The following is a 22,967-nucleotide window of genomic DNA, read 5'->3' on the forward strand; positions in this document are numbered from 1 at the left end:
GGGCAGGGGCTGCGCGGGGGGGGGGGGGGGGGGCGGGAGAAGGGGGGGGGGGGAGAGAGGAAGAGTCAGCGCCTCTGCTGCGGCTGCAGCTACTGCGGCCGAGTTGAATCAGGACATGCAAAGCGCGCGCGCGCACAAACATACACACGCAGAGACGTTTAAAGAGCATGTGGGCATGACAGAGTGTCTGTCTCCAGCGTGCTCGGGATTTCGAAACTGCCTTGCAATCCTCGACCAGGGCTAACAACCACGGAAGACTGACGGGAGACGATCACCGCTCGGTGTGTGGGGCTCCTCTTATCTACTTCCCGAAAGTACTGTAGTTTTGTTGGAAGAGCACTAGTGCTGAGAGAAAGGAGAAGCAGCGAGAGCCCAAGACGGGGGTAAAGGGTAGAAGCTGATTCAGTAAGCAGTGTGTCCTCACCCTGCAGCCTACTTTCTCTACTCTCCTCCCACCCCCACCTCATTCACAGTCAGCCTGGCGTAGAGCTCAGTCTGTAGCCACCGAGAGAGCTAAGTTAAAGGTAGCTGTCAAAAAAAAAAAAAAAAAAAAAAAGTCTTTTCCTTCTAGGGGAACGAATAGGAAAGAGGAGGGGGCATCCTTTAAAAAAAAAAAACAACCTACTCTCTTCCAGTTTAATGATCAAACGGGAGCCTGCCTAAGGAAGAAAGGCCAAAAAAAAAAAAAAAGTGGGGGAGGGCTCCTCTCCTGACTGGCTGCTTGGTCACCATCGCCACGGTGCCAGTGATGCGGGTCCCTGGGACTGAACCAGCGGGGAAGGGTTTGGTTTCTTTTCTTTCCTCCCCTCCCCTTTTACTCCTGTGCCCTCCCCCCTTCCCCTCCCCCTCTTTTCTCTCGTATCTGTCAGAGTGACAGCAGCTAGGGAGGAGGGAAGAGGCAGTGAGTGCTGGGGCGGTCGGTGCTGCTGCTCTCTTACTCTCACTTACTCATTGCTGGAAGGTGCGGGTGTGTGTGAGGGGGGGTGGTGGAGAGTAAGGGGGGGTGAGCCTTTGAGGGGGAGAGGTTGGGGGTGGAGGAAGGACCTCCTGTACCTTCTCCCCTTTCCTTTCTCACTCTGACAGGCTGGGGCTTAAGGCGCTGTGGAGCACTGAAGCAGGAGGGAAAGAACAAAGGACGAAAGTGGGGAGGGGAAGCCGGATTGGGAAGGGGACGAGCCCCCGACCCGACTTCTAGGGAGCAGGGAAGCCCAAAGTGTCAGTTGAATCCCCTCCAACTCCGAGGCGCCTGGGATTGTAGCGCCTTGTGTAGCCCTAACGGCCGGAGCAATCCCCTCGCCACCACCTTCTGCAAGTTACAGAGGAGACTGTTCTGAAGGAGGCAGGAGGAAAAAAAGGAAAAAAGAAAGAAATCCCATCCCTGGCTCTCCTTCCCTTCCCTGGGCATTCAGAAATAGAATTATTTCCGCCTGGTGGAAGTCGAAATCAAGAATGAAAACTAAGAAAGGTAAGTGTAGCGTGCGTCTTTCTCCCCGTGTGGTTGTGAGTGAGAGAGATTGTGTGGATGTGTGTCCGTATCCCCATCTAACTGTGTGTGTGGTTCCCTGGGGGGGGGGGGGGAGTAGTGCTTGGGCAGTTAGGGCTGTATGGAGGAGTAATAAGCTGTCTGGACTTTCGGTTACTTTATTTTCCCCCCATAAAATTAGCCCCTACCACCTCCTCTCCTACCCCATCCCAGGAGTCCTGGGTCCCTTCTTTTTTTTTCTTTGTTGAGGTCCTGTCTACAATGGCAGTTGGTTGATGTTTCACTTCTAGACACAACATGAGGGGCTGTTGTTTGGAGACTGGTTTCTCCATGCTGCTGGCACGTTGTCAAGAAGCACGCTCAACTGCCTTGTTTGTGCTCCTCAAAGTTTCATTGTCTGCCCCACCACCCCCATGCTTTTTTGAAAACCCGAGCAGAAGCTTACCTTCCCCCCTCCCCACCCTCGACCCCTTCCCTTAGCCTTTCCGAGGCAAACTTCACCCCGTTTCTTTACCCGTGATGAGACTTTTATTTCCTAACTTTCAAAATGAGAGGCTCCAGCCAAACAAAGTCGTCTCTGTTTGGAGTGGGAGCACCCTGGATGGCAGGATCCACTGAGTCTTTGTTTGAAACTTGGGCTTGAAGAGCTCTCACTCTGGGGTTGGGTTTGGGCTATTCTCAAACCCACCCCCCCACCCCCACTGAAATGTGATATTTCTTTTTGTAATTATACTAGCTTCTGTATACCATACACTGTATGCTAACTTCCCCCTCATTGAAAGGTGATATTTCTTTTTGTAATTATACTAACTTCTGTATACCACATACTAACTTCCTCCCCCCATTGAAATGTGATACTTTTTAAAATTATACTTTTTCATACTATATATACTGTATACCAACCCCCTCAACCTTATCCCTCGCATGAAATGTTAAAAGACTTAATTTAAAAAAATACTCCCCGATGAGGAGGGGGACGCATTTTAAAGGGTTAAATTGTAGAAGGGAAGAATTTGTTTTTAATGTCTAGAGAAAACTGTCTTTTTTTGTTGTTAAAGGAATGTTTTAGACCGCTGACTGTTTGATTTTGACAGGCAGGTCTGCTTGTGCCAGTTAGGGTCTGTGATTGTTTCTGTAAAAGCGCCCTGGAAGTTTTTAAAAACTGAAACTTGGCATCAACCTGTCTTTAGAAAACACCCAACTTTAATTTGTTTGTGGGAGAGTGGGGTGGGGGGAAAAGTTGTTTCCCCCTCAAAACCCGGAGGAACACACACACACACACACACACACACACACACACACACACACACACACACACAGGCAGCTTAACTTTCGGTTTACTGAAGCTAAAGTTGAATTTTCAGTTGTGATTTATGTGCGAGGGGTTCAAAACATAAGTTAATCGAGTCCTGAAGCAAATGTTCCAAAGCGAGGTAGGAAGGCTCCTATTGCGCATGCTCACTAACTTCCTCGAGGGATGGCTTTTTTTTTTTTTTTTTTTTTTAACTCCACATTCTTTCAGACTGGTAATACCCAGAGAGGGTTTGGGACCGTCCGCCCCCCGTGGGGGGGAGGGGGTCCGCGTAGGATACGTTACGAGATAGAATATTGTTGAAGTAGAACGCTGGGAGGCGTGGGGTTCTTTCTACCGAACCTCCGACTTGAGGATTCTGTTGGTTTGATTCAGAGACTTTGAAACCCTTTGGTGAAGGTCGCCTGCCCCCCTCACTCCTTCCCCCCACCCCACCTCAAACTTTCCCTTGGAAGCTTGGAGGGAATTTAACTGCCAGATTAGGCTATAAATAGGCCGGGGTCCTCTAAACGCCTCCTCCCCCCGTCAGGTTACCGCATTCATTAGGTGATTCATTGAATTCATTGATTGCTGAAAAAGCAACCGTTTCCCTACGCACGCTCTGGGAATGGCGTCCGAGACCGACCCCCAAAGTGAAAGAAAGTTTCCCTTCTAGTAGGCTTGTCGGTGCTTGGCAATTTCCGTGGGGACAATTTGTCCAGTGACTATAGTTTGGGGTTGCCCCCCCCCTTTTTGGTTCCTTTAAAAGTCCTATTCTTGTTCCCTTCCCCTGAGTAGATTTCCGCCTTCTGCCCGTCCTATTGTTCGGGCTGTGCCTCAGGGTAGGACTGTCGAAATACCCAACTTCGTTGGAAAACTTTTAACTCCCTCCCCGAGTCTTCTCCCTGCCCCCGCATTCTTCCCCCCCTGGTTCCCGCATTCTTCCTGATCCCTCCCCCTTCTCCCTCTCCACTTATAATAAAGAATTGAGTGTGTGAAAATGCTGATATGATTAGTGTGAGTGTTTGGTAATCAAGTCTTGTGAGCTGAAGTTCTGGTTATTCAGCACTGAAATAATGCAAACAATGAAAGGTGACATGTTGGAGGGGGAAACTTTGAGATTATAGGAAGAAGGTCACTGGTTTAGAGTTCATGTGGGGGAGATGAGACTGTTGATAGTTGGTGTTCGGACAAAGGTTTTCTCTTTTTTAAGGTTAGGTTGGCAGATTGCATTTGTGGGACGCTTCACTCTTTCAGTTCTTCCTATCTTTTCTGGTTTCTTGTAATCTAAAATTCTTTTGAATTCTCTTTGGGTTGTGGTAAATTTTACTGCTTTGGGGGATGATTAAAGTTCAGGCGGTGGAACACAGGAACAAAAGCTAGATTCCTTGCTTCCCTCCTCTCCTGCCCCTCCCTTCTCTTCCTCCTCTTTTCTCCTCTCCTCCCTCCTCCCTCTTTCCCTTTGTAAAAACTACCTTTGAGGGATGAAACGGTTTTCATATTCTGTGTTACAGGAAGATTTAAGGCTCTCTAGAGCCAACAGTTGCCTATGACTGGGTTTGAGGGATGAGTTTGTGGTGGTTTTAATATCAAAGTTCCCTGTCATATATTTTTTAAAGCTCACTTTAATAAGAGTAACTTGGACTAAGTTACAAAGAACTGTAGTCTTCTAAATCAATTTGCAAATTAGAGGAGTGTATACTTCTGAAAAATTGCAGACTTTTACATAAAGAATCCTCGGAAAATGGTTTAAAAGCAACTTGGGTAAATGGTTGGATTCGAAAAATTCCAGTAGTTCTTTTAATCCCTGCCTTTTGACAGTGTTATGCTCTTGCTCGAGAGAGCCTGTTGTTTGGGCCAGCCAAGCCCAGTTCAGTTTGGATGACTCAAGTGTTAAGATTTCTATTGTATCTCCTGGGAGACCATCTTAACAGGAAACTTTTCCTCTCCAAATTTTTGCTTAATTAAATTAATGGTTAACCTTTTTGCCTTAAGGGTTTTCACTATCATTTCTAGCTTCTTTGCCTTTTGTCTTAGCTCAACTAACAATTTTTTCCCCATTTGTTGTCATCCTACTGATGTTGAGATTCTAAACTCTTTAAGAGCTAATCTCGACTCCTCTGGGCCCCTTGTCAAATACTAAGTAACAAGGCCTTCTGACCCTTTGAGAATAAGGAAGTAGGTAGAATAAAAATAATCTGTTCCTTTCTACTACTTAATCATGACCTATGAATTCATATTTGGGAAACAAGTCATCTCTGGGAAACTTTTCCAGATCTTTTACAAAAGGAAATGACTAACAAAGAAAAAAGAAAATTAAGTAGATCTGAGCCATAATCAATAGGCATGGTTTCAATGAAAACAGTCTTGACAGCAGCAAACGTGGTTATGCCGCACTGAACATATCAGCTGGTGTCGTCAGGGAACTCCAGTCTCAACTTCCTGTTACTGAAGCTTTTGTGCACATATTGGAAATATTTGTTAAGTTCAGAGGCCTGTCATTCATTTATTTAAATGAACTCAGGATAGAAGAAAGTCTTTCAGGGCAGTTTGGTGTTGCTTAACTGAAACTTGCTTTTGTGTCAGTGTCACTAACCTATTGGGAAGGGATCAAGCTTCTTGTCAAACTGAGTAAGCAGATCAAAGGGCAAACTTTTTTCCCCTTGCCCTTTGTTATAACCAAGTTACAGTTAGGAACCAACTGCTCTAAAAGTAGATTTTCACACTTCATGGCTGGTTTCTTAGGAAAAAGGCAATAATTGTGATAAGCCCTAAAGACTGCCTTTTCAGATTTGGGGATGTTGAAAGCAATTGCTTTATTCACATTCTTTAGTTGCTGACATATCTTTCTCTAATTGACTTTGTAAAAAAAAATTGCTAATTGCCAGTGCTGAATTACGGAATAAGTATGAAATCTTCAGTCTGTCCTAAACAAATTTTATCATACTTAACCATTTTTTAAATGGAGCTATAGTTCCTAAAAGGTTTTTTTTGTTGTTGTTGTTGTTCCTAGTTAAAAGACATTTAAGAGAGAAAAGTCTCTTTCCACAGTCTTAACTATTTAGTAAAGTCTATAACTTGGATCCATCTCTGAAGAGCAATTTATTTAAATTTCTAAGGAGGCCACAATAGGGAATTAACATAGTTATGGAGTTTATAACTATTGGCTAAACTTTGGGTCTCTTCTAAAACAGTATGTATTTGCATAATCACAGTTCTTTTTGTTAGAGCTTTCATTACTTTGACTGTCTCCTGAGGTCTCTGGTTCTTCCCTGGATACCATTTTTCCTTTTCTCTTCTCAATACCTCCTGCCCCCTGCAGTCCAAATCTAAATATGTGTGTCAAAGTAAAGCACCGGTCAATTAACTGAGAAAGGCATTATAAGTGGAATCTCATAAACAAATCTTTTAATAACAGTGAGTCACTTTCTTGTTTTATTATGCTAAAATATTTAATTATATTAATGGGGGGGATCAGTTGACTAACTTTGAGAAGAATTATGTCCTTGTTATCCAGTTGGGAAAGACTTTCATTAGGTTCTATCTTCTGGAAAAGAGTAGTTTCCCTCTTTGAACTGAGATAAAATTAACTACTGTAGTGATCTAGAGAAACATTCAAATCATAGGGATGGAGCTCTTTAAAGAAAATGATTGTGGGTAAATCTGTTCCTATATAGAAGTGTCACTTAATAAATTGTGTTAATTAAAGCCTGTCGTCAGTCCTATCTGTGGTTTAGGTTTTACACTGGTATGTGAATTCCTAAAATTGTTGTTGGGATTAAAGTGTTTAAAACCAAAATAAGTTTTTCTTTGGGAATTATATTGTTTAGTTTCCATCATCCTAGAACAACTTCAGACTGTATATGGTGACCAAATAAAAATATATGATGGTATTCATTTACTGTTTAGAATGTATTAGCTCCCAATTACCAGGGAATCTGCTTTGCCAAATTAATTGTATGTGACTGCCCAGGGGAGTGGGGAGGAGGAAGCGAATTTAAAAATATTTTTAGGAACCAAAAATGTATATTGAAATTGGTCCTCATAACTAATCCCATTTAGAAGATAATAACATTAACTTTGGAATAGCAATTAACTTTATGTAAATTTAGAGCGAAAGAACAATAAAATATCTCTTAGAATAAAATTGAAATGCCATGCCTTTTTAGGATATATAAAGCATGTTTAATTATTTTAATCTTCACTCATAAGCACCAATAGAGTATTTAGGAATGACTCACTATCATTTAAAACTGATGCAATCAAAGGGGATGAGAGAGTAATGTACTAGCTAGCGTTTTTCAAATGTATTTCAGAACACCTATTATATTTACACTCCACCCTCTCAACTTGCCTCACACACCCTCCTTATTTAAGTGTCCTTAAAAAAAAGTTGTTAGCCGCATACCGTTATAGTGCCCTTCCTGTGCAACATGTGGCATGATATTTACTTTAGATGCAATTTGTCTGGACTGCCAGAGCAGATGAAAGGTTTTTCTGGGCACCAGTTAAAAGGAATGTGTGAAGTAAAATCTTCTTGGGAGGAAGGTCCTGTATTAATGACTTGTTAGTCAGTGGGAGGACTATCCTTAGTTCATTTGATTCACTTCATGTTTAGGCAGCAGTCTCTTCTGGTGGCTGAAAGCAAGACATTGCCAGAGAGTTCATCTCGTTGGACTGAGTTGATTGGACTACCCTGACTCTTGACTTTTGTGTTTTCATAGGTGTTGTTCCAGTTTCAGGCAGTGAGACTGAGGATGATGACAATATGGATATTCCCCTGGACCTTTCCTCTTCATCAGGCTCAGGCAAGCGGAGAAGACGGGGTAATCTACCCAAAGAATCTGTACAGATTCTCCGGGACTGGCTCTATGAGCATCGGTTCAATGCTTATCCTTCAGAGCAAGAAAAAGCTTTACTATCCCAGCAAACACACCTATCCACACTACAGGTAAAAACAAATCAAGAAAACTTCACTAAGAGTTTATGGAAAAATATTCTTCCCCCCCCCCCCATTTTATAGAGTTCCTATGTGTTCATTTATGTAGATATATATGTAGTTCTTCCCTCCTTTTCCCTTCCTCTTTAAAATTAGAGAAGGGTTTTTATAGTGTTGAAAAGTAATCTGATTATTTAGACTATCATCTTAGCAGGTAATAATTTCTGTAATGATATATCATAAGGGAACACTGCTTTATATAGCAAATATGAAAAAGAGGTTAAACCTTCCTTTATTGCCCAGGAAACTGGTTTGATATTTAAACAGGGACAGACTTCAGTGAGGTAATTCATGTTGTGTCTGTTGACATAGCCATTCGAACAGGGAAAAATCAGTAACTGTGGGAGGAGTGGCTCTTTTCATAGAGGAAAGACTTTCCTGTTGTTTATTAACCTAAATGCAAGAACAATAGGTAATAGGTTAATATACAGGAGAGTTAAAAGGTAAACTTCTTTCTTTAAAAAACATTTTCAGACATCTGGCAACTTTTGTTTCTTTATGAAGAATTGTGACAGAGAAGTTATTTTATTTTTTTATTACTCTGGAAGAAGCACTCAGCTGGGACCACTAATTTAAAACAATTTAAAAATCTAAAAGGACCATTTCATACCTTCCCCCAAAAAGGTAAAAACCATTAAAAAGTGTTGTCATATTTCCCAGGTCTGCAACTGGTTCATCAATGCACGCCGCAGACTCCTCCCTGACATGCTGAGAAAAGATGGCAAGGATCCAAATCACTACACTATTTCCCGCCGAGGGGCCAAGATTTCTGAAGCTAACTCTGTGGAGTCAGCCATGGGCATCAAAAACTTCATTCCAGCTTTAGATGAGAATTCATTTCAGGCCTGTACAACTGGACCAAACCAGACCTTAGGAAGACCACTGTCTCCTAAGCCCCCATCCCCAGGATCGATTTTGGCCCGGCCCTCAGTGATTTGCCATACCACGGTGACTGCATTGAAAGATGCCCCTTTCCATCTGTGCCCATCAGTCGGTGTTGGACAGAACATAGATATGCAGCAGATACCAGCCAACGGTTTCACAGACACCTCTCTCCTCTACTCGGAGGACACGAGTAAATCTGGACCAAGTGCAAATACCCAGAGTGGGCTTTTCAACACTCCTCCCCCTACCCCACCAGACCTCAACCAGGACTTTAGTGGATTTCAGCTCCTAGTGGATGTTGCCCTCAAAAGGGCAGCCGAGATGGAGCTTCAGGCAAAACTGATGGCCTAACCCTTTTTTCAAGCAGCAGAATTCTCAGAAAATGTTTGTTATGGTTCCCTGGGTGATATCAAAAGACTAATGACTGCATTATTTTATATATGTTTTTTATTAATATTTGCACAAAGGATTGCTGAAATGAAGCTTCCTGTTACTGAGATGTCTTCAATGGAATATAGTCATTCCAAGAACTGTAAACTTAAAAGCTACTGTAGAAACAAAGGGTTTTCTTTTTTAAATGTTTCTTGGTAGATTATTCATAATGTGAGATGTTTCCCAAGATCATGTGATTTTTCTCCCCCCCCCCCTCCTTTTTCCCACCATCTCCCTTTATTTTTGTTGGTATTTCTTTCAGACTGTGCAATACTTAGTAAAGCTATAGTCTTCTTCTCATTCCCATGTGGAACAGGATGCTGACATACTGTCTACTAAAGAAATTTTCAATTTTTTTAAGCAAGTATGAACCTAGTTGATTGATGTTGCCTTTTTCATGATGTAATAAAATATTTTCTTTAAAAGTGATGCACTGCAGAGTATTTTGTTGAGGAGGCACTTCCTAATAATTAGTAGAAACTTGGGTATAACTGGAAGATAGAGTATCATCTCTCAGGAACAGGGAAATGTAGATATAAATTATTAGTATTGACAGGGATTAGGCAAATTAAGAGTCTAGCTTTAAACTTTTTTGTGCTGAAAATCATTTTGTTAACTTTTGGTATCCTAACTAATTCCCTTAAATACTAGTGCTGCCATTCAATTACTCATCTAGTGTTCAGCCATGAACAATTTTAAACATTTCTAATTGTCCTATAGAAACCACTTTTTAAAGACTACCTGACATCACCTGCTTATATAACTTTGGCTGTGAAGTTACAAGCTAACTTCTCCCACTGTCTTCTGCCTGCTTTCTTGTGATTTAAAGTATGCTATTCTAAATTGATTAGCACTTTTAAGTACAATGTTGGCATTGTACTTAAATTTTTCATTCCCAGGTTGATGCGCTCTCACCTAGGTGGCTCATATCAACTAATTTAAATATTAACTTGGAGTAAAATGTAACACCTACCTTAGCTTGCCAAGTGACCCTGTGTATGAGATCTATCAGGTCCTACCTGTCAAAATTAAAATGTCAGCCATCATCCAATCCAACCTACATCAATTCAGAATGACTGTTTGCCAGAGGCAGCCACCAAGCCATGAATTCTTGGGGTTGTAACAATTCATGAACACTAGAGTAGATGTAGATGAAGTGACATCCTTAAAATAGTAAGGTAACGTTAAAAAAGAAGTTAATTGAAAGCGTGCCACAGTACAAAGAGCCTTGGATTTGAAATGAGAAGAAATAGATTTGAAGTCTGCTTCAATAACATAATACCTGGGTGACTAATCACACTTTGGATCTCAGTTTCTTCACCTGTAAAATAAATCAGGTGACCCCCCCCCAAAAAAAAAAACAACCCTTCTAGCTCTAAATTTATGATCCTATGATCCAAACTGCAAATAATTTTTCAAAGTCAAATTAATCCTTTTCTTCCATACCACAGAGAATGGAATTTATAGCTTACCAATGCTCAACTCCTTCCTCCCAACTTTTGCAAACAGCTTCTGTGTTTAGGCTTTAGTTTTCAGTGTTATTGAGAAATTCATTTAATTTGTTGATTTAAAGCAGTTTGTGCAATGTCATCTAGGTAAATTTGATTAGTGTTTGAAGTTTCTAGTTTAAAATCTTTTAAGTTTTTATTTAAAGTGACTGAATCGGTTTAAAGCCAAGGCACTAATGAGCAAGCCCTAAAGGATCTTAGGGAATTGCTAATTACTCACTTCTCTCAGAACAAAGTGAAGTTTATCTCTGGAAACTAGCCAGAGAGTTAAAAAACAATGTTCAGAAACTGGAATTTGAGGAACAGTAAGGACATTTTTGATGGTGGGTAACTGGTTGTTAAGCTAATTAACTAGAGGATGTGGCAAGGCTTCACCTAAAGTGAACTAAAATTGAAATACCCAGTAGATTGCCTTTTGGGTTAAGCTCAGGATGCCAGATCTGAAAGCTAAAGAGGCAACAAATGCTTTGCAGCTGAAGGGAAAATAATGTCCAGGACCCATGAGGGAAGTTTGGAATAGATAGGTATAAAAGAGTTGCAGTGTTTAAGCAAATTTTCAGGGAAATGGCATTTTAAATTTTTCACTATTTTTAACTCTTTAAATTTTGAGTTCCAGATTTTCCCCCATCCTCCTCCCCTACCTACAAAGAAGACAATATATTAATTACACATGTGAAATCATGCAAAACATTCTTTGCAAAATATACTTTCTGCCTTAGTATTGATATTAAGTATCAGTTGCAAGGCAGAAGAGTGGTAAGGGCTAGGCAGTCTGGGTTGAGTGATTTGCCCAGGGTCACATAGCTAGGAAATGTCTGAGGCTAAATTAGAACCTCTTGTCTCCAGGCCTGGCACTCTACTGTGCTGCCCCATGCAAAATATATGTATTTTTTAAATGACAAGAAAAGTAGTGAGAAAATTATGCTTCCATTTGCACTCGGAGTTCAATCAGTTTTCTCTCTGCAGGTGAATAGCATTTTTTCCATCACAAACCCTTTGGAATTGTCTTGGGTCATTGATCAGAGTAGCCATATCTTTCACAGTTGACCATCGTTACAGAAGTTTTGTTATTGTGCACTGACCTCTCCGTTCTTCTCATTTCACTTTGCATCAGTTCATACAAGTCGTGATATTTTTTAACTACCCCCCCCTTCGTCATTGCGCACAGCACAATAGTGCTCCATCCTTATCAGATGCCACAATTTCTTTAGCACTTCCCTAACTGATGAATGTCCGACAATGGCACTTTTGAAAGAACGACTGCTTAAATGTTTATGGACAGCAAGGAGAAAGGGCAACCTCTACAAAGGTATTTGGAAGGCCTCCAAGTTGGGTGAAACTTGTTCAGAGTTTGTAAGAAAAGCTTAAGGAAGACTTTTAACAACAGCATTAAGGTGAGGCTAAAAGTAACCTTTGCCCTTACCTTAGGAAAGGTCTCCAAGAGGACAGATTGGTACTCGCTGGCCAGGTCAAGATTGTTTGCACATTTTCCTTTCTTTAAAAGCTTGCTTTTCCAGATCAGAAGGATCCAAATCTTTGAAACCTCTGATAACATTCATATTTTGGCACTCTTTCTGATAGTGATTGTAAAAATTTCTTAGCAATTAAATGCTAGCATATCACCATTACATTTTGTCATTCCAGTTGCCAAGCACAGCTTATATGCATTTTCAGATAGTTTTGTATATTTTAGTATTTTTTAAGTTCTCTTGTTAACTTGATCCATTACTCAAGCAAGACTGAAATAAAATTGTGGAATTTTGTTGTCCATTTCAAATATTACTCTTGAAAATGGATTTGAATCTGTGCAAAACTAACACGTTATTCCATTAGTCACCTTTTTTTTTCCCCAGATGGTAGTAAATCTGTACCATCTGGAATAGCACTTTAAAAAATTCTCTGTTCAACATTCTCAGTTTTATGTCATTATCCGGTTTCACTTGTTTTCAGTTGATCTCTTCTTGTAAATCCAGGACTTAAATGAACATGATGAAAAGTTACATTGCTGCATTTTCACAGCTTGTACAATGATAGTATTGACAGAATGTTAAGAGTTCGAAGGGGCCACGTAGATCTTCTGCAACCCCATTGCCCAAGAAGTACAGTGACCAATGCCACGTAGCTGGCAAGTAGACCCAGGCCTAGAAAGCAACCCCTCTAAATCTGCCATCCCAAGACCACGTTGCCCCACAGCTTTTATTTTCTAAGTATTAGGATTTCTTCCAGGCCACAAAACCATCTTCTTCACACTCCATTTCAGTTTGGCAAGGACTATTTCTACGGGAGGCTTTCAGGATCTGATTTATCCTAGTTTCCAAAATTTTGTGTGGCAGCAGATTTAGTGACTGAAATAATCTTGGAATCAACCAATATCAAGAAATCTGTTTTATGGAGTAAGCACCTAATACTTAAGCTACTTTCAATGCGTTTCATTTCCCTTTCTAACTCGTATTCTGACCTGGGACCTTGTGTTTTCTGTTAGGTCTTACCCCTTTACATCTTGAAACTGAGAGCTCTTTTTACATTGTGATTGTTCCCAAGCTAAAGATTTTCTAGTGCTTTAACCCTTCCCTTTTTTCCCCTCTACATCAACTGAGCTAGTTTACTTATCTATTAACGAGTCCCAGAGGTGTTTCAACGAGGCTGATAGGAATCAAGAATGGAATGAACCAAGTAGAATAGAAAATTTAGTAATCTACATTGGCTTAGGGGTCTGGATTGGTTTTCAGACTTAAATCCAAACTTCAAATGAAAAAGAGTTGAAAGCATTCTAACACTCCTCTCCCTCAATCTTTTTCAGTCCTTAAAAATCTACTTTTATCCTAAAGGAGTGGTTATCATCCATCTACACCAAAGATAATTAATTGCTTGGGTCATAGCTTTTGCTTTACCAGTTAATGATCAGGCCTAAAACAAACAGGACAACCTCCCAAAGATTAGCCAGCGTTTTCTCTGCCACTTTCGGTGACAGGGTCAGAACGGCTAGCTGGTTTTGATTTCATAAAAGGGTGGCTACCTTCAAATTTAACTAATAGATTAACCTTATCAGGTGAAATGGATGGCTATTAGCAGGCAGGTGCTGCTCTGTTTTTCAGTCTCTCTGTTCATTTGAAGTCTGTCGAGGTACCTTTGATCAGAGCTCCTCAGCCTTCTCCAAGGCCTTGTCTGTGTCCGTGGAGGTTGTCCCAGGGAAACATCAAAAGAACTGTAAACCAGACTCTAATCTCTGCTTCTTCCTGTTGCTCTGTCTGCTCTACTAGGTTCAGAGAACAGTCTTTTCCTTGAAGGAGTGTCCACACTCTCCTCAAGGCCATAATGGGCTTTCTGTATAATTGGGTATATGGGGAGTATCAAAATATCCACACTTTAGAGGGATTTCCTTCTTTTGTAACTCAAAGCCTTGCCAAATGGGCATCCTTATGGACAAAGGAGTGAGGAAGATCTGGAAACTCAGACCTAATGGCCAGGCTTGGAAGTAACTGTAGAGCAAACCGATTGCTTTTTGGAAGTCCGTTAAAACATTTAATCTCTTAAGGGATCATTTAATGATGCCTATAATTCGACATTCCTTTAGAGATGCACAGATTCTTATTTGAACCTGGGAGAACTAGGTTATAGGTTATTGTATACTGTACTGTAAACACAGGTCAAAATATTAGGAATGATTTACATTGTATAGATAAGATAATGAAATTTAGAGTGACCCACCCAGGGTAAAACGAAACTAATGTACGTAAGAAGCTGGTTTTGAACTCAGGTCTTCTTTAAAATTTTTTTTAATTTTATTTTTCTTGTCATGCAAAACAGACTTCCATATTGGTCACTGTTGTAAGAACACATTCTTACATCACCGAACTCCAATGTAAAACCAAAGATTCGCTGATGTGAAAGACAACTCCAACAGTTCTTTCTCTGGAAGTCTTGAGCCTTTCAGGGTCGTCTCAGATCATTGTATTGCTGGAAATGAGGTTTTCTTGCCCCAAATTGTTAGCACTTAATGTACAAATACTGAAATCTAGCTGGTAGGCAGCTAGGGAGTGCACTGGATAGACCACTGGACTAGGAGTCAAGGGGATCTAAATTCAAATACAAGGGGCAGCTGGGTAGCTCAGTGGATTGAGAGCCAAGCCTAGAGATGGGAGAACCTGGGTTCAAATTTGACCTCAGACACTTCCTAGCTGTGTGATCCTGGGCAAGTCACTTAACCCTCATTGCCTAGCCTTTATCCCTCTTCTGCTGTGGAACCCATACATAATATTGATTTTAAGACTAAAGGTAAGGTCTTAAAATGAAGCAAATAAGTAATTAATTCAAATCCAGTCTCAGATACTCACTAGCCATGTGACCTCTGGCAAGTCACTTAACCTCTGTTGGCCTCAGTTTCCTCAACCATAAAATGAGGGTGGATAATAGTAGCAGCTATCCTCCAGAGGCATTGGGAGAATAAAATAAAAGATTTGTAAAATGCTTTGGACATAGTAGGAGCTACATAAATTAAATAATTTATTTGTCACAAATTAATTTATTAAATAAATGAAAAATATATAAATTATTTTTAGAATTAAATAAAATAAAAAATAAAAAGTTATAACTACTACCATTCCTTCAGAACTGCTTTCCCCGTTCTGCTTATGGACATTGTGCCTGGGACCAATACATAATAATCATTCATTCAACACCCACCATGGACAAGATACTGTGCTAGAGGCTGGACAGAGAAAGATTAAACTAGATATTGATTCTGCCTTCAAGGAGTTTAGAATCTGGTACAGCAATAAGACCCCACAAATAATATTATGCAAGTTAAAATAAAAGAGCCAACCAAACAGAAAGGCACAAGGAGGATCACTCTGAAGAGGTATGGGGGACGTGAGAAGGTATCATTTGAACTGGCCTTTTCAAGGAAGGAAGGATTCAAGTAGGTGAAGATTTGGAGGGAATCCCTTCTAGGCATGATAAATGGGTTAGAAACAGGAAGGACTACCTGAGACAAAATTGGGAAACTGGATAGTCCAGTTTGCCTGGAATCTAGAATGCCCAGAAGGGAGTGGGGAATAAGGCAGGAAAAGTATTTGGAGCCATGTTGGGGAGGGCCTTGAATTTCAGTCTGTGGTGCTTATATTTTATTCAGTAGGGAATAGCCACTGAAGGTTTTTGAATAGAGGTGTGACATGAATAGGCCGGTGCATTAGGAAGATTACTCTGGCAAGGGTGAGAAGGATGGAATGGAGAAGATGGAGGCAAGGAAACCAGCTAATGACCTCCAACCATGATCCACCACCAAAGGAAGACTGTCGCCCAAATGCACGTCCAAAGACTCCAGATACTATGGGGATTGGTGCAGAACGACATTAAGTAACCTGCTCAACTGGTTAAAAAGCAGTCACATCTAATAGCTAACTGAAGATGTTTTACCTGATAGGGTCCAAGTCCTAGTTCAAAACAAATTCAAAGGAAAAAAGTAACTGCTGCTTTTTAATTTTATGAGAATTTTGGCTAGAGCCAAAACTGAAGACCTGGGCAGGAGGTCATTGGTGAATAGGAGCAACATCTTTCAAATACACCTAGACCTGCTGTATGAGTCAAAATCTATGAGGATTTGAAAAATCTTGCTCCTACTCAACAATTTCCTCCAGCTGGCTCTCACCCTTTACTCTCTTTTCTCTGACTTCACACATACCGGAGGGCTGGGGCCACGACCTTGTTTTCTTCCCTTGGCTTGTTTCTGAGGGGCCACTACCACTGTTCCCAAATTACTCTGCTGCTTCTGAGGAGGTGAGGGAGAGGAATTCTTTGGTTAACATTTTGTTACCACTTCCATTTTCCTGGTCTTTGTGGCTCAGATGGGGCCTCCACTCTTAAGGCTTATTTAGAATAGTAGAATCATATATTTTTAGAGCTGAAAGGGACCCTAAAGGTTAGCTAACACTGTAGATCATCTTATTTTATAGATGAGAAAACTGATTTCAGAGACTGTGCTTTTGCTTTCCTCCACTCTTCAATTCCACAGTTATGGCCCAGCTGGTAAGGGAATCCACAATCCTGAGTGCTGTGGAATCAGATTAAAATGCAACTAGGAAACATTTAACAGAATTAACAACATGCAGTAAAATATAGATGATGTTAATATGTGATTTCCTAAGTCCATATGCCCTGAAAGAGAACTTTATGTACAACTTAGAGCCCCATTTCAATTTGAGTTTGTCGCTACTGTCTCTCTACATTAGTCATCTTTAACAACTCATCTGGGTTTAATGAAGTCAGCTTTGACAGGTGGGGTGGGCCTAACCCAAGCAAGTTGGGGTAGAATGAGCAGTGATAAGCATCTAAGAATAGCCCTTAGTTCAAGGGGCTCTTAACCTGGGGTCCATGAATTTTTATAAAATATATTGATTATCATATTTCAACATAATTGATTTCCTTTGTTATCCTATGCATGATATTTTGTATATTTAAAAACATATTGGGGGGCAGCTGGGTAGCTCAGTGGATTGAAAGCCAGGCCTAGAGACGGGAGGTCCTAGGTTCAAATCTGGCCTCAGACACTTCCCAGCTGTGTGACCCTGGACAAGTCACTTGACCCCCATTGCCTAGTCCTTACCACTCTTCTGCTTTGGAACCAATACATAATATTGACTCCAAGATGGAAGGTAAGCATTTAAAACAAACAAACAAACAAACAAACAACATATTAGGGTGGCAACTAGGTGGCTTAGTGTATAAAGAGTTAGGCCTGAAGCCTGGGGCTGGGGGGAGGAGGAGGAGGTCCCTGGGTTCAAATCTGGCCTCAGACACTTCCTAGCTGTGTGCTGATTAACAAGTCACTTAACCCCTACTATCTAGGCCAGTGATGGCAAACCTGTTAGAGACAGAGTGCTGGGCCCTACCTCTATCCCACAACCCAGAGATCTTATGCCATGCCCCTCCTTCCCTTACCCCATGCAGGGGAAGGAAGAAGCTCTCCCATTGGACTGCTGGGAAGAGAGGCAGGGGATGTGGAAAAATGTCATCAGGCATGGTGGAGAGGGGGAGGGGAGTGGCTCTGCCTGGGTCCCTCTGCTTTTCTAGTAATGAACTCTGGATGTGGGCACGGATGGCTGCGTGACCACAGAGTGTTCTGTGTGCCATCTCTGGCACCTGTGCCATAGGTTTGCCATCAATGATCTAGGCCCTTACTGCTCTTTTGCCTTAGACCCTATACATAGTATCAATTCTAAAACAAAAGATAAGAGTTTTAAAAAACATTTATTGAGGGAAGGGAGAGGTCCTAGACACTGCAAAGGTTAAGAACTCTTGCCTTGGTTGATTCAGTTCCAAAATTTGCCTCAGGGAAGCAGGATAGTCCATCTCTAGCTTCTTCTCCTCCTGTCCTTCTCCAAGGCTTTATTTCCTGCCAGCAGGAGGTCAGCATCAGAAGTTTGGTCACTGCTCTTCTCAGGGAGAGAAGGGGGACGGGCCTAGAATGATGTCTATCTATTCCATTGAATATTGTTCGTCTAAAGGATGTAGTTTTCAGGTCCAAATTAACTTCAGATCACTATTTCTTTATTGGGAGAAGCAGGACCTTAAGCTCGACTCCGTTCCCACCAAATACCAAGTCCACAAAAGGAGGACACACAGGAAGCAGCAAAGAGGCCCACTTATCTGAGTCAATGGGAAAACAGTAGCCATAGAGGGCATACATAGGAGAATATATACCAGACAGTACCGAGTGAAGGCGCTCTCCTTGGGTCTGAAGTAACAGCTCAACCAAGAAAGAATCCCAGCTCTCACTGAGGGAGAAACTCCCCAAAATCTCTAGTGTACTATGCTAGGGATAGGGACATGATGGAGACTGCCAGTTCCTCTCACTTCACCTTTTTTCGCTGAGTGTTTTCCTTCAGAAACCTGAAGTAGGGTTGGTGTCTTCTATCTTCTCCCTTGAAGCTGGAAGCCAGAAGCTCCTGAAGCCCAAACAAATTGAAGAGACTCACGCATAGAGCCTGAAGTTCTTGATAGCACTGCCCTGTCCCTCATGCACTGATCTCCACTAGCAAGAGTCCCATAGCCATGAGCTTTGGGATATAAATATGTGTGTATGTAGTTACAGATTAACACATATGTATGCATGTGTGTATACATGTATGTATACATGTGCTTATGATGAAACAACAATGATAGCTAATATACTTTTTATATCAGATTGTAAAGCTTGTCTATATAAACTGTATCTCTTTTAGACATTTGATCAATAATAATTATCATTTAACTAGGCTTTGCTCTTTACAGAACACTTTATCTACAATGTCTCATTTGGTCTTCTCAACAACCTGAAAGGTAAATAATGCAAACATTATTCTCTGGGTTTCACAGTTGAGAGGATAAGTGATTCCTTCAAGGTCATATAACAAGGAAATTGCAGAGCCAGGACTCCGCGTCTTCTGAGTCCACGTCTAGAGCAGAGAAGAAAGAATATCAAACTCTAGGAATCGGGAAATGAGTCTAGAACAGGCTCCACCTATAATGTGCTAAAGAACCTTGGGAAAACACCTGAACTTTTCTAGGTTCTAGTTTCCTTCTCTGTAAAATTAGTGATTTAGACTAGATCAAGAGTAGATCTCAACAATGAATGTTTCATAATTGCTTAATGGTCTTCAGAATTGCACCAAAAGAAGTAAGCCATATTTATTAGAAATATATCTAAAAATTATTTGCCTTTTTTCTTTTTAAAGAAGTCAAAATGACTTAAAGAAAATAAAGGTAGGAAGAGGAACTCGACTAGAGTAATTAAAAGAGAAGAAATCTATGCTGGAGGTGAATTTTGAAGATAAAGAGAGATAGATTTTCAAAATCTTCACCATCCAAAAAAGATTAAGAGATTGAGGATTGGGGGAAAGAATTATAGATGTATTAACAGAAAAAGAGGGCAATGCCCTCCCTGCCAAACTCTTGTTTTAACTTGAATTTAGTTTCCTTGTATTTATTATTTTACTTAACTTCTTTATATTAACTATTTTATACCTCTATCTATTTTATATCTATTGCTGTCCTTATTGTATCCCCTAATAGTAAAAATATCCCCCAATAATAAAGTTTTTGTGAGTAAGGATTGTTTATTAGTCTTGTATTTTCCCAGAGCCTAGCATAGGACCTGGTACATAATAGATCCTGTAGTGTGTTTGGTTTTATTTTGTTTACATTAAATTAATTAATTAATTTGTTTGTTACATTAAATTTCCCAGGTATCTCTCTTCCTTCTTTGCTACTCCACACTGGAGAAAGTATCATTTGACAAAAGGATATATGCATATGTAAAGCTATATCTTGCTCATTTTGATTTATCAGTTCTTTTTTTGGAGGTAGGCATACATAAGTTATCCTTCAAACAATATTTCTGTTGCTGTATATCATGTTCTCTTGGTTCTGCTCTTTTCACTCTTTATAATTTCATGTAGGTCTTCCCATGTTTTGAAAAAATTAACCAGCTGAGCACTGTATATAACTTATATCAGACTGTTTAATGCCTCAGGAGTGGGGGAGGGAGAGAGGAAGAGAATCTGAATTGCAAAATGTCAGAAAACAATTGTCAAAAATTGTCTCTACACCTAATTGAAAAAGAAAATCAATAAAATTAACTCGCTCATCATTCCTTACAATGTGGTAATAATCTGTCTCAATCATATGCCACAACTTGTTTAGTCATTCTCCAGTAGATGAGCATCCCCTCAAGTTTCCAGTTCTTTGTCACCACATAGAGATCTGCTATGCATATTTTAGAACATGTAGGTTCTTTTCCTTTTTCCCTGATCACCTTGGGAAACAAACCATTAGTGGTATTGCTGGGCCAAAGAGCATACACAGTTTTATAACACACAACTAGGAAGTATCTGAAGCCAGACTTGAATTTAGTGCCTCTCATCTCTAGGCCTGACTCTCCATCCACTGAACTACCTAGGTGCCCCCACGATTTGGATTCTGAACCATGGTTTAAGACAGTGATGGGCAAACTTTTTAAAGAGGGGGCCAAAGGAAAGGAAATGCTCATCTGTCAGTCTGTTTCTAAGGCAACTCTTTAGAAGTTTCATTGTATTGTATCCTACTCATTGTATTCGTCAGATTAGGAATAATGTCCCGCTGCCGGATAGAACATTTCAGGATAGAACATTTCAGGGGGCCGTATCTGGCCAGCAGGCTGTAGTTTGCCCATCACTGGTTTAAGTTATGGGAATGTTGGACTTACATCCAGGGATGGATGCACCAACCCAGTCCCTGAATCATAGTAGCATTTGATAAATATTTAATGATTAATTGATAAGGCTGTTTTCACCTGAAGCTTTATAAATCTAATCAAAAGAGCTTTGGGGAGCCTAGGAGAAAACTGGTTGATGAATATATACATATATATATATATTTCAGTTTTCTGGTTGATGAATATATATATACATATATATTCATCGACCTGGCAACCATAGTAAGGAGAAAAATAGCATGATGTGTCCCCAAATTCAAAGAAGTATTATACTTGTGTTCAGAAAATTCAATTTCATAAGCGAGGATGATATGGTTAGATAGTAGTTAATCTGAAAAAGATTTGGGGGTTTTAGTGAACATCAAACTAGATAAAAATCAACACTATGGCATAGCAGCCCAAAATGCCCCACAAGGCCTTCTTTCCAGGATTAGGTGTGTGATAATCTCGTGTTCGACCCCTGCCAGTTCTACCGATCACCTTCAGAGAGGACTTTGGCAAACTGGAAATGGATTCTAGACAAGCTTGATTGTGAAAGGCCTTGAGATGATGTCACGTAAAAATAGGTGGAAGGAACCAGAGGAGTTTGGCCTAGGGAAAAGAACCCTTAGCGGGGACAGGAGAGGTCCTGCCAAAGATTTGAAGGGTTGCCATGTAGAAGGATTACAGTTGTTCCTCTTGGCTCCCTGAGAATGGGAACAATGGGTGGGAGCTGCAAAGGTGCCAATTTAGACATGATGTTAAGGAATCCTTCCTCACAATTGGAGCTATCCAAAAGCAGAACGAGCTGTCCCTGAAGCAATGGGTTCCCAGTTCAGGCCAGGGTCGAGTATGTCATCGAGGACACTCTTCTTCAGGTTTGGGTTGACCTCCGTGGCCTCAACATTCCTCTCTGATGCTCAGATTCCACCCTTCTGCGGCCCAGGGGAAGGCCTCCAACACACTAGTTTTGGTATTGAGAATTCCTAGGATTACATAGACAAGAAGCACAGGAGGAAAAGAGGCAAATGTGTGACAATCTGTACTGTTGGAGGGAATCCCCATATCTGTGAGGCTTATGTACCTCCCAAGGTTGTTGTGAGAAGCAAATAGGATACTCCTTGTAAAGAGCTTGCAATTTTGTGGAACACTATGTACGCATGCATGTGCATACAGACACACATACATGTGTGCAGATATAGACACATATGTCTACATTTGGGCTATTGTTACCTGCGTGTGCAATAATTTAGAGGCTAAATTGAATGAAAGCCACCAAGAGCAACTACTCGTCGGCTCCAGGAGCGGGGAGGGAGGAGGGAAGGGAAAGAACATGAATCGTGTAACCAGGAAAAATATTCTAAATTAATTAATCAATAAAAAATTTAAGAATTAAAAAAAAAAAAGAAAGCCACTGAGAAAGCTGGTATAAAAATATTCTTCAAGATGTTAATTGTTTTCTTTTCTAAAGGTTAAGTTCAACAGAATTTAAATACGTTCTTATACATTGGAGGCTCACTATTGATCACAGGAATCTGACGGGGGGCACAGAAACCTACCCTCAACTGGTGCCAGCAGGCATGACCAGTGCCAGCAGCTATAGCGTAGAAAGTAAATATTTCCCATATGTTTAAACTTGATGGTTAGAGAAATGAGGATAGTGTCCCACTTAGTCTGATTTTAAATTGCTCAATCTTTAAAAAAAAATAAATATATATATATATATATATGTATATATATATATTATCTTTGGGGCTAGATGATTGAGTTCTAAAATTCTAGGGTTATACTTTCATGTTATCCTTTTTGAGGAAATAAATTCTTTATAAGGAATAAAAATGCATTTCATCTTACTCCAAAGGTAAGAGAAAAGTCTTCTCTGGATCCTTTTTTTAAAATTGCCGGATGGGGGAGCTGCATGGCTCGGTGGATTGAGAGCCAGGCCTAGAGATGGAAGGTCCTAGGTTCAAATCTGACCTCAGACACTTCCTAGCTGTGTGACCCTGGGCAAGTCACTTAACCTCCATTGCCTACCCCTTTCCTGCCTTGGAACCAAGGGTTAAAAAAAAAAATTGCTAGAGAAGGCAATGCTACTATTAGGTCTGTATCCCAAAGAAATTTTTAACAATGGGATAGATCTGTTTGTACAAAAATTTTTATAG

General features: G+C 40.6%; 1 protein-coding gene across 4 annotated transcripts; it reads left to right on the forward strand.

Annotated features, from left to right (window-relative positions):
• The first annotated feature begins 162 nt into the window (after positions 1-162).
• On the forward strand, positions 163-9,481 carry TGIF1 (TGFB induced factor homeobox 1). Of its 4 annotated transcripts, XM_044658063.1 has the most exons (5): positions 163-281; positions 636-967; positions 1,084-1,465; positions 7,499-7,725; positions 8,434-9,481. In XM_044658063.1, exons 3-5 carry the CDS (start codon positions 1,450-1,452, stop codon positions 9,007-9,009), a joined length of 819 nt encoding a protein of 272 aa, XP_044513998.1. In that variant the 5' UTR covers positions 163-281; positions 636-967; positions 1,084-1,449; the 3' UTR covers positions 9,010-9,481. The 4 variants fall into 4 exon arrangements, with proteins under 4 accessions (XP_044513998.1, XP_044513997.1, XP_044513999.1 ...); XM_044658062.1 differs by lacking the exon at positions 636-967 and having other exon boundaries at positions 163-524; XM_044658064.1 differs by lacking the exon at positions 636-967.
• Positions 9,482-22,967: the final 13,486 nt, after the last annotated feature.

The sequence above is a fragment of the Gracilinanus agilis genome, chromosome 1, assembly GCF_016433145.1.
Source record: "Gracilinanus agilis isolate LMUSP501 chromosome 1, AgileGrace, whole genome shotgun sequence".
NCBI lineage: Eukaryota > Metazoa > Chordata > Mammalia > Didelphimorphia > Didelphidae > Gracilinanus > Gracilinanus agilis.

What these genes read in the sequence shown, in the direction of transcription:
- TGIF1 (XM_044658062.1), top strand. An exon ending in CACACCTATCCACACTACAG is followed by an intron (nt 7,726 to 8,433) that starts GTAAAAACAAAT and finishes CATATTTCCCAG; the next exon opens with GTCTGCAACTGGTTCATCAA.